The sequence below is a fragment of the Danio rerio genome, chromosome 12 (assembly GCF_049306965.1).
Source record: "Danio rerio strain Tuebingen ecotype United States chromosome 12, GRCz12tu, whole genome shotgun sequence".
Taxonomy (NCBI): domain Eukaryota; kingdom Metazoa; phylum Chordata; class Actinopteri; order Cypriniformes; family Danionidae; genus Danio; species Danio rerio.
This window is the reverse complement of record NC_133187.1, coordinates 3,311,928-3,324,107: the sequence shown is the minus strand read 5'-3', so window position 1 is coordinate 3,324,107 and position 12,180 is coordinate 3,311,928. Positions and strand designations below refer to the sequence as shown.

The 12,180-nt window shown below is 35.6% G+C and overlaps 2 protein-coding genes across 3 annotated transcripts in view; one reads left to right on the top strand and one right to left on the bottom strand.

Moving 5' to 3' along the window:
- Nucleotides 1-12,180, bottom strand: part of frmpd2 (FERM and PDZ domain containing 2) — a 423,788-nt gene that overhangs the window by 27,196 nt on the left and 384,412 nt on the right. The window lies entirely within an intron of this gene.
- fam20a (FAM20A golgi associated secretory pathway pseudokinase) overlaps nt 1-12,180 on the top strand; it is a 30,261-nt gene that overhangs the window by 9,317 nt on the left and 8,764 nt on the right. For both annotated transcript variants that reach the window (XM_005155987.6, NM_001130780.1), the window contains 4 exon segments: nt 4,155-4,233; nt 4,304-4,396; nt 9,257-9,372; nt 10,488-10,668. In XM_005155987.6, coding sequence (XP_005156044.2) covers nt 4,155-4,233; nt 4,304-4,396; nt 9,257-9,372; nt 10,488-10,668 — 469 coding nt within the window.

Genomic DNA, 12,180 nt, shown 5'->3' with positions numbered 1-12,180 from the left:
GGTCTCACACAGCGTGATGTCACATGACATGATGTATAAACGTGCATCAAACATGTAAATATGCTGAAGATTCATCAGTCTACATTGATTCATTACACACATATGCGGTAAATTTCACAATATAAACATTAAACTGACAAAAGATACATTTAAACAGGTTATGCCATTTTAGGGGGCGCTAAATACATTTTGAATCTGTATATCCTGCATTTTGCAGTCTTATGTGAGGATTTGAGATGCTCAATGGCTTGTGAATTACCTGAGAGATCTATAATGTTGGTCTCATTTTCAAAATAAGAGTCCCATATAAACTTAAATATACTTAAAAATAAGGTGAATATATAATCGTTGTTGTTGTCTCATTAGGGAAATAAAAGGTCGTCAATATTAATGAACTCTCACTCAGTGTGATGTGATATGACAAATGCGCATTAAACATGGATATATGCTGAATATTCATCCTACATGTGTTGTCTCATTGCATACGTACCCTGCAAATTTCACAATATACATGTTAAACTGACAAAAGGTACAGTTAAACATAGGTTATGCCATTTTAGGGGGCGCTAAATAAATTTACAATCTGTATATCCTGCATTTTGCAGTCTGATGTGATGATTTGAGATGCTCAATGACTGGTTAAACTACGTGAGAGCTCTATAATGTTGTTCTCATTAAGAGTCCCAAAATATAATAAGAAACAAAAAAACTAAATAAGAGTCCCAGATGCTCAATAGGGTTTAAGTCAGGGCTTTGCCTGGGCGTTCAAGAACAGTCATGGGGTTGTTGTAAAGCCACTCCTTCACTATTTTATCTGTGTGCTTAGGGTCACTGTCTTGTTGGAAAGTAAACCTTCGGCCCAGTCTAAGGCCCTGAGCACTCTGGAGAAGGTTTTTATTTAGGATGTACTCATCAGATTTGGCATTTTGTTCAGATTGGCCTGTTTTTCACCGGGATTTTACTCTTGGGAATGGGACTCACACTTTGTTAACTAATGCTACAGCATACTGTAATAATTATAGTAAGCTGATAAACTGTAAAAATACTGTAGTATACTTTAGCTTTTAGTGTTGTGTATTGTAGTATTATATACCCTATAGTTATAGAAATCTTAGTGTGTTGGGTATTTGTTTAATACTATACTATAGTTGTACTTCTAACTATAAAATTACCACAACTGATCAGGTCAAGTACTTTACTATTGTAAGGTTTCAATCCATCATTGGACTAGTTTGTTAAACGCCACAACAAGTCACCTGTCCTAAAGGCATACACATGAACCAAACAGTATACTATAGTATAACACACTGAAATGCCAACTTACCCAACCGGGACTCGAACCAGCGACCTTCTTGCTGTGACAGTGCTAACTGAGCCACCGTGCCACCCCATTTTAGCTCTTTTTCTAGAGCTCACACTTAGATATTGCTTGACAACTGTAAGCAGGTTTGGCATGCTGTCCCGGGAGAGAACCCTGAACTCGGAGATAGTTGAGCCCAGGGCTCCCGCTAGGTCCATAGAGCATGTGAGAGTACGAGATCAGGTGGTTCTCGAGAGCTCCCCCTTTTTTTGTAAAGGAGAAAAGGAGGAGAAAGGGGGTGGATGGGGGGTTTCATCGGAAAATGAAGATAAGGGAGTAATATCCAGCTAGGCTACTTATGAGTTAGGATAGATCTGATTGGCTAACTAATGAGTGTAGATAGGTGGCCAGCTGCAGTCAATTATATCACGTGCTCCTGAAATTAGTTTAAAAACTTCACTTGGCTAAAATAATTGTCTAATACAGTACAAGAGAAGCAGTTTCATTGTTTTCCCAGAACTTTGTGTCATTTTTCTGATTCGCTCATTATGCTCATGTGTTATTTTGGGAGTATGGTTGAGTTTGTAAGCGATCGATATGATTGAGACGGAAAGGAGCTAAAAGAAGTTAAAATGGTGTGGTTTTGGGTGTCCGGCAGCCTGCCACGGCTTCCCACAACCTCAGACAAAGCAGAAGAAACAGCAGAGCTGGAGCGAACAAACACCGCAAGCCCTGCTTATGTAAAGATCCCTCTATAATTAAAATATTACCGCTGAAAGGTCGACTCCGGGGAGAAGAAACAGACCAAAAGAGTCACTTCCTCTCACAGTCAGGTGTTTCAATAGGGTATATGCCGAGCTAGTGCTGTTCCCATGCTGATACACTTCCGGTGACCTGTTATTGTGAACTTTTTTCCATTTTATACGGTTCCTTATACAGCATTGATGTTGTAATGTCATTAAATACATTCATTTAAATAAACATTAGCATTTATTTAGTTGCTCAAGCGTAAAACGAGACATAAAACTGTTTACTCGCACGCGCCCGTCAGAATCGGCAGGCTAATGCAGAAGCTCTATTGAATATACTGGGGTAAAATAAATGCTCATATTATAAAGACATGGCGGGGGAAATGTAATGTAATGCAGTGCTTCTTGTACAATCTGAGACCCACTTTAAATCAGATATCACTCAGCTAGTGGAGATCGCTGATTTTTAAAGAAAACAGACCTTAAACGCGCTGGTTTTTGCATTGGCATTCAATTCGCCGGAAGCGCTTAACCCAGGTTACTGGCAAATTAAAAGTCCTATTAGCATGCTTCGGCATATACCCCATAATTCTGACCAACAAAACTTCCCTGGAAACTATGATATTGCATATGTAACATTATTGTGGCTGTCATAATTTAAATAAGTAATCCTCTAATATATACATGTACATCATATACAAATAATTTTGTTGTAAATTTAGAAATATCAACCACTAAAATGACGTTACTTGTCAACAACATAGTAATCAGTTGTCGTTTTAAGGCTTTAAAAAAAATAATAAAATAGAAACCTTTAATGAATCATCTGTTGAACTGCATGCCAATCATCACTAATACTGCAGAAGACCTACTGGAACCTGCTGTACCCAAGATGCTCACAGAAATCAGTCAACAAATGAAAAATCATGGTTTGGGGTTACATCAAGTATGGGGGCGTGCCAGAGATCTGCAGAGTAGATGGCAACATCAACAGCCTGAGGTATCAAGAGAGGGCAAATTCTCCAGCAGGATAGCGCTCCTTATACTTCAGCCTTCCCATCAAAGCTCCTGAAAGCAGAGAAGGTCAAGCTGCTCCAGGATTGGCCAGCCCAGTCACCAGACATGAACATTATTGAGCATGTCTAGGGTAAGATGAAGGAGGAGGCATTGAAGATGAATCCAAAGAGTCTTGATGAACTCTGGGATCCTGCAAGAACGCTTTCTTTGCCATTCCAGACGACTTTATTAAAAAATTTATATATATATATATATATATATAAAATTGTATATAATATATATATATATATTTTTTTTTTTTGCAAACTATTTTTGCATTTAATTTAATATTTAATATCATTATTAACATAATTTCTATTTAATTTAATATTAAAATTAATATTCTTTTGCTTAAAATTTCATGTAAAAGTATTTTTGTAAATTTTATTTGATAAAATCAACCCAAGCTCGTTCTGAAAACGTAGCCCCGCGGACGTTTCTGGAGACAGCGATTTACATGGCTGGAGGTACGTATGGCCGCATTTGGTTTTTTCATGTGGCCGAATGGCCGGCCGCCCAGTCAATCGTTCGGTCATTCACCCAGTCAGTCAGTCGGACAGACGGTCGCTCGACAGCGGCCTCCAGCAGCTTTTTACGCGAGAACAGTGCGCTTGCGAGAACATCACTCTCATGAGAGGCGTTTGAAATGCGAAAAAGTGCGCACATCGGCCTTTCGCGGATTCGCAAAAACAAAAACTGCACAAATACGTACCTCCCAGGACGTATTTCGCGACTTCCAGAAACGTCTGCGGGGCTACGTTTCCAGAATGAGCCCGGGTTGGATCAAATTGGATGCCTCATCACACACACGAAAGAAGACTCTTATGCCCACTAAGGCTATTAAACTGATTATGTACATTTGCAAACAAAGCCTACAAATTCCAAGTTACTGACTTACTTAAGATATGATCAATATGAATATGTTAACTACATTTTTGCTGATAATGTTCGTGTTATCAGGACAGTTTGGCTTAATATTTTATCAGCAATATGTTCACATTAATAAGAAAAAATATGACGGTTTTCATTTTGTCTGACTGCCCAATCAGTGGTCAAACCGAGCGGTCTTCACCTGAAATTGGCCCTGAAGCTCCAAGACTTTGGCAAAGCTATGTTTAAACCAATGAGGTAAGACTTTAGATTTACTCATTTAAATGAAAGCATTACTTTAGGTGTAACCGTGTAATCTTGATTTCAGACAGGAGCGGCACGAAGAGACACCAGAGAACTTCTTTTACTTTGTGGACTTTCAGAGACATAATGCCGAGATCGCAGCTTTCCATCTCGACAGGTGAGACTTCATGCGAAAAATTGCCCCTTATACCCCTAAATAGTGCACTATTAGAGAGAGCAGCCATTTCTAGTGGTGTCCGAAACTATGGACATCATATAGTGCAGTGGTTCTCAAACTTTTTTCATCAAGTACCACCTCAGAAAAAAATTTGTCTCTCCATGTACCACCAAAATGAGCAGTATTGAAATACAGTAGCGTAGTAGGCCCAGTAAAGCAGCTACAACTCTGCAAAGTTAAAAAAACGTGGCAGATTACCTCAGAAATATAGGCTTTATGTCATATATGACATATTATAAACATAATTTTTGATAAATTTTGGAATGTGTGTAGCATGAACATGACATATTTCATTTCTCAGCGTACCACTAGAAGGAAGCCTGCGTACCACTAGTGGTACACGTACCACAGTTTGAGAACCACTGATATAGTGCACTCAATCAGTCCCACAATACCCATGCACACTCAACAGCTAGAAAATACCCATAATGCACTGTGAGAGTTCCCACACCAAATGAAATTCCGTGATGACATCAACGGCAAAACACCATCAGCTTTCACTGTCAGCACAGAGGGTATAGGGGATGATTTCAGAGCAAAACAAAGTGAATATGAAGAGACAGACAGGCAGGAATGAATGATGGTGTGCTGGATCTGATATGAGTAAACAGATGAAATCCCTCAGGCTGGGTGATACTGTACATTATTGTATAGGCCTGTTCAGACAGTGAGCTTCAGCTTGATGTTTGGTGGGTGATTAAATGATGATGAAACTCTACAGCAAACTGAAACACATCAAAGGCTAAAGCCTCACACACGATGAATCAGGAAAGATCCGATAGATTTAACTGCACGGACAAAAGACGCATTCATGCATTTGTGTTTAGTTACTTTCATTGCGCCAAAAGACTTTTTAGCTCCGTCTATTCCGAATAACTCTTGTGCTTATTTATGCAATCAAAAGTATTTATATTTATCTGTCATTTTTAATTTGATAGTGTTTTTAAGTGCACTTTGGACATTTTTTATTGCTTTAAATCAGCGTTTGTAATGTGGAACTTTCCCTGTACACTACCTGACAAAAGTCTTGTCGTCAATCCCGGGTGTAAGAACAGCAAATAATAACCTGATTTCTAGTTGATCATTTGGAAAAATGTTAGAAGGTGGATTTTCCTGATGAATCATCTGCTGTGCTGCATCCCAATCATCACAATACTGCAGAAGACCTACTGGAGCCCGCATGGATCCAAGATTCTCACAGAAATCAGTCACGTTTGGTGAAGGAAAAATCATGGTTTGGGGTTACATTCAGTATGTGGGCGTACAAGAGATCTGCAGAGTAGACGGCAACATCATCAAGACATTTGTGCTGCCCATTACATTACAAACCACAGGAGAGGGCAAATTCTCCAGCAGGATAGTGCTCCTCATACTTCAGCCTCCACGTCAAAGCTCCTGAAAGCAAAAAAGGTCAAGGTGCTCCAGGATTGGCCAGCCCAGTCACCAGACATGAACATTATTGAGCACTTCTGGGGTAAGATGAAGGAGGAGGCATTGAAGATGAATCCAAAGGATCTTGATGAACTCTGGGATCCTGCAAGAACGCTTTCTTTGCCATTCCAGATGACTAAGAAGTGATTTGAGTCAGTGCAGAGATGTATGGATGCAGTCCTCCAAGCTCATGATGGAGTCAGACACAATATTCACTCTGTCTCCACTGCAGCAGGACTTTATATTCTATACTGGACATTATTTTTGTTCAGTCACAAGACTTTTGTAAAGTAGTGTACCTTCTTAGTTTTGACATAACGGCCCATTCACACGGGGCTTCAGCATCAACGCTTGACTGAAGGCGTGTCTGAAGTTGTGGCTGGAGCGTTCGTCATAGCAGCGTCAGCCAATGAAATTCAGTCAGCAATAGGCCACTGTCTAGCTGGTGTTTTTGCATAAAGCGATCTGATTGGCTGACGCTTCCGTCGGCGCTTAAAAAGTTGAGCTAGTCCCAACTTCTGCAGCGAGCAACGCCTCTGAAGCGGTCAATGCAGTTCGGCAACGCCTGACGTCACCCATTCAAAGTAAATGGGAAGCATTGACGCTGACGCCCTGTGTGAATGGGCCGTAACTTCGCACCAAACCCTTTTAAAAATCTTTATGGGATAAATCCTTTAAGAACTAAAGCTGCTAAAAAGGTGGGTGGAACGACATTTAATAAATACAGCATATAATGTAGTATAATGCAGTTTTATACAGTATATATATATATATAATGGATTTGATGTGGGCCCTCTATTCTATCTTGTGTTGTGTTCTGTGTTTCTGGTATATCATTGAATTTTAAAAGGTCTATTATACATTGAAAATCAGGGAATTTTGTCATTTTTGTCCAAGTCATGGATTATCAGTTTGTCGGTTTACATGTTGTTTTCATGAAAGTTTCTATTTCGATTATTAAAATATGCATTAATGCATTAATTATAATTGTGCCTGCCGTGGCCTGATGGCATAGTTTTTAGTACGTATTGAATAATGTGCACTTGGAGGAATTACACACTGTCAAAAATACTTAGTTCCACACAATCTATTTATGTTGGGACAGCATGAAGGAATTAAGTGAACTCGCTAGATTTAACAAATTGAAGTGGATTGAACTTACAGTTAAGCACAAAGGGTTGTGTGTTTCAGCTCATTTTAAATAAGTAGTTTAAACAAACAGCATATGCCAATTTTCGAGTTCAATAGTAAGTCGTAGTTATTGAGACATGCTACACTGCTCACATATTATTTGAAAATCTGGATTTTTGGAAGCAGAGAGTGTCATTATTGGATTGATATTGAAGTGTTGACGAGTCTCAATTTTCCCATTAAGCATGACAGAATATTCCTGATGACTTTTTTTTTTTTAGCTTGATTCAGGGATTAGAGTTTAATTCAGTTCACTTGTGCAGTGCATTTCACAATGCATATGATTTCCAGAGAGCAAACCCCCAGTAAAGAAGCCTGTCGACAGTGGCAAGCCAAAAAATTCCCCCAGAGTCCCACCCTGTCATTAGTGGTGTGGGCAAAGACACTTGAGAAGAGGGTGTTTTCCTGCAGGTTATTCCTTAACTGAGCTTAATTAAACACAGAGCTCAAACAAAGAGTAAACCTCTTTTGAGGACGAAGAATCACTTGTCAAATAAAATAAAATAAAAATAAATAAAAACTACTGGGAAAAGAGCTTATGGGATTTCTGTCATAGTTTGGTGCCCATCCCACAATCCTATTTTATGAGCTATTTTATTGTTTCTCTTCATCTCTCTATTTTTTTTCTTTGAATCATTTACAATGGGTGCTCTTCAGAGATTAGTTATTACCACAGTCTATTACCACATTTATGCCCTCATTTCCCACCTATATTTGCTTGCTTTCTGGATTATCTTCTTAGTTCTTTAATTTAGGAAATTTGTACAAAAAAAACAACTTCTGTATATTTTCATATTTTGGAAAGTCACAGAAAAGCTTTTATTAATTTAGTTTTTTATAGTGCAAGTAAAAACATATTTGGTGTAGTTACCAACCAAGACCCCAGAAATATGTGGAGATTTGAGTAACTGATTGTGTTCACCTGTGTCTTGCTTGTTTTCTCATTTAGCCATGTATTTATTCCCTCATTAAAAAAAATTGTCTTGTATTGTATTTATTGATATATTGATGGTTGTTTTCTGGATTATCGTCTTAGTTCTTATGAATTAAGTATTTAAAAAAAAAAACATCTACTGTATGTACTGACAAAATTGAAAACATAATCAATCGCTCGTTATTATTTCTAATTTTGAAAAGTCACAGAAGGGCTTTTATTAATTTAGTTTTTTATAGTGTAAGTAAAAAACATATTTAGCTTAGTTACCAACCCTGAAGACCCCAGAAATATGTGGAGAATTGGGTAACTGATTGTGTTCACCTGTGTCTTGCTTGTTTTCTCATTTAGCCATGTATTTATTCCCTCATTAAAAAATTGTCTTGTATTGTATTTATTGATATATTGATGGCTGTTTTCTGGATTATCTTCTTAGTTCTTATAAATCAAGTAAATATTTTACAAACATCTACTGTATGTACTGACAAAATTGAAAACATAATCAATCGCTCGTTATTTTTTCTTATTTTGAAAAGTCACAGAAGGGCTTTTGTGGATTATTTGTTTTAAAATGTAAGCAATAAAATAGGAAAAACTCATTTAGTGTAGTTAAATATGTCGAGAGTCCACTGGCTCCACATTATGATAGAAATCAGCAAACCTGTGGAATATTTGGATTAGAGATATACACAAATCAATCTCCCACACATTTGTTCATAGGACTGATGTGAATGCGGACAGATTGTTCTGTAGCTAGTTTGTTTCTCTGATTACTAATTGAGTAACTGATTGTGTTCACCTGTGTCTTGCTTGTTTTCTCATTTAGCCATGTATTTATTCCCTCATTAAAAAAGTGTCCTGTATTGTCTTTATTGATATATTGATGATTGTTTTCTGGATTAACTTCTTAGTTCTTATGAATCAAGAAAATATTTTACAAACATCTAATGTATGTACTGACAAACTTGAAAACATAATTAATATTTTAATTAATCAAAAAATATTTTTTCGTATTTTGAAGTCATAGAAGGGCTTTTTTGTTTAAAATGCAAGGAATAAAACACGTTTGGTGTAGTTAAATATGTCGAGAGTCCACTGGCTCCAGATTATGTCTGAAATCAGCAAACCTGTGGAATATTTGGACTAGAGATATACTGAAATCAGTCACTGTTGTCCAGAATAGTATTGATGTGAATGCTGATGAATTCAATGTATGTGTGATGTGTGTATGTGTGTGTGTTCAGAGTGCTGGATTTCCGGAGAGTTCCTCCAGTAGCAGGACGATTTGTCAACGTGACGAGTGAGATCTTGTACATCACCCACAATGAGGAGCTGCGCAGCGTTTTCTTCACCTCGCCAGGTTGGCATTACTAGTCAAACACTAAAAGATTTTTCGATTAAATAAAAAATGATATAAGATGGATGAAAATAATGCTTTTATTTAGCTTGTTTATTTAAAACTCTGGAAGAAATTCAGAAATCACTTTTATTAGACTTTTATTAACCGTTCTTGGTTCTCTGAATTTGCCAAGCATAGTTCTGTGTTTTGAGTAAAATATTAATTTGAGTTTTCATTATTCACATTAAGAATGTCATCAATTAGATCTATTATTTTTTTCAGAGATGTAATGTTATGTTAGATACTATATTTTAAATGAATTATACTCTTTTTTTTTTTTTTGTGCATGAATAATATTGCATTACCCAGATGGGTTGCGGCTGGAAGGGCATCCGCTGCGTAAAAAAACTTGCTGGATAAGTTGGTGGTTCATTCCGCTGTGGCGACCCCGGATTAATAAAGGGACTAAGCCGACAAGAAAATTAATGAATAAATGAATAATATTGCATGAGGTCTGCTTTGTTGTATAATAACATTCACAATTTTGGGGGGGTCATTATGAATTTTAGTTACATCCAATGAAACAGTACTCATGGGAAGGCATTTATAATATTTTGAAAGATTTCTATTTTAAAAATAAATGCTGTTCTGTTGACTTTTCTATTCAATTATAAAGCATTTATTTAGTAATAAAGCAATGCATTCTTATTAAGGCTATAATAATTAAGTAAATGCATGCATTTATTCAACATGGATGCGTTAAATTGGTCAAAAATGCTAGTAAACACATTTATAATGTCACAAAACCTTGAATGAATTCCGTATTTTTCAATACCTAAAGAATCCTGAAAATATATTAGAGAAAAAAAATATTCTGGAATGTTTCTTTGGGTTCAAATCAGCATATTAATCATCATGTGACACTGGATTAATGACAATTCATGTGCATGACTTAAACAGAAATAAATTACATTTTAAAATGAGAAAATAGCTATTTTTGCAGTCATTTCACAATATATATATATCAAATACTCACAGCCTTGATTAATAATATTAGTTGCCCAAGAGTTCTGAAAAGGATTTGCTTGTTTTCTATCAGAGAGAATGAGCTGCTTTACATGCTTTTCTCTGTGCAGCCAACAACACGTGTTTCTTTGCCAAGTGTTTGTACGTGTGTAAGTCGGAGTATGCGGTGTGTGGTCACCCTGACCTGCTGGAGGGCTCCATGTCTGCGTATTTGCCAGGTTTGAGCATCGCGCCTCGAATCTCCATCCCCAACCCTTGGATTCGTTCCTACAGCTTCACCGGGACAGAAGAGTAAGATATACATTTTACATGACTAAAACGTTATAAGTATGACTAATACTTTAAATTATAAGGTCAAATCATAATTATGTTTGTCGAAATTAGTCGAAATTGACAAAAAAAAAAAACTATTGAGATAAAGTAAAAATTGAGATACGTCAAAATTATGACAAAAACAGATTATGAAAATCACGATTATGTGCCAAAATTATTAGTAATTGAAAGAATTTAAAATTATGAGAAGCCGAAATTGACAAAAAGTCATAATTATGAGATAAAGTCAAAATGTAGATGTCATAATTGACAAAAACTCAGATTTATGAAATTAGGTCATAATTATGTGCCAAAATGATTAGTAATTGAGGCATATTTAAAATAATGAAAGGCCAAAATTGACAAAAAGTCTTAATTATGAGATGAAGTAAAAACTTTGAGATAAAAAGATGTAATAATGACAGAAGCTTTCAATTATGTGATCTTCGTAATTATGTAGTAATTAATAATAGATAATTAAACAATTGTGAAAAGCCAAAAATTTACAAAAAGTCACGATTATGAGATAAAGTACAATTTGAAAAGATCAATTTATAATTCTATAATTCTATTCTATGCTAAAGCTATGAGATAAAAAGTCGTAATTATAACAAAAACTCAGAATAATGAGATCAATTTATAATTCTGTCAAAATTATTAGTAATTAAGGTCATTTGAAATTGTGAGATTATGCTCAAATTGACGGTCATAATTATGAGATAAAGCTAAAACTATGAGACGACAAGTGATAATTGTTAGTCAGAATTAAGGGTGTCGCAATTGAGAAGTCAATACGTCAAAATTGATCAAAAATTTTAATTATTGTTTAAAATGACTAAATTATAAAGTCATGTCGGTGCCAATAGCCTAGTGGTAAAGTGCGCCGATATATAGTACTGAGTGAGTTCGATTCTCCTCATGTATTCCTGTCTCAACTCCACTGTCCTATCAATTAAAGGGGAAAACCCCTAAAAATATACCTATATATATATATATATATATATATATATATATATATATATATATATATATATATATATATATATATATATATATTATTCTTTTTTTATTTCATAATCCTTATGGGACAAACTTGAAATTGTTTTAAATGTATAACAAAACAGCAATGTTTTGAAAAGCCTTAATTGAGATACATTTAATCATTGCTGTAATAAATATTGTATAAAATGACAAAAAAAAACAAGCAAAATTAAAATATATACGGCCATAATAATATTGTCAAAATTGAAAATTATGATTTAAATAGTTAAATAACATGTTGTATTATCAAATATCAATATTATATCATTGATATAAAGAGTTACAATGATAAAAAATGTCAATTATTATTTTTATTTATTTATTTATTTATTCACTTTTGTCTGATGATATGCTGCAGATACGGACGACACACAATTCATCACAGAACGCTTCTACTCTCATCTTGAACTGACGGATCGTGTTTAATAAGGACAGGAATGTGTCTTACAC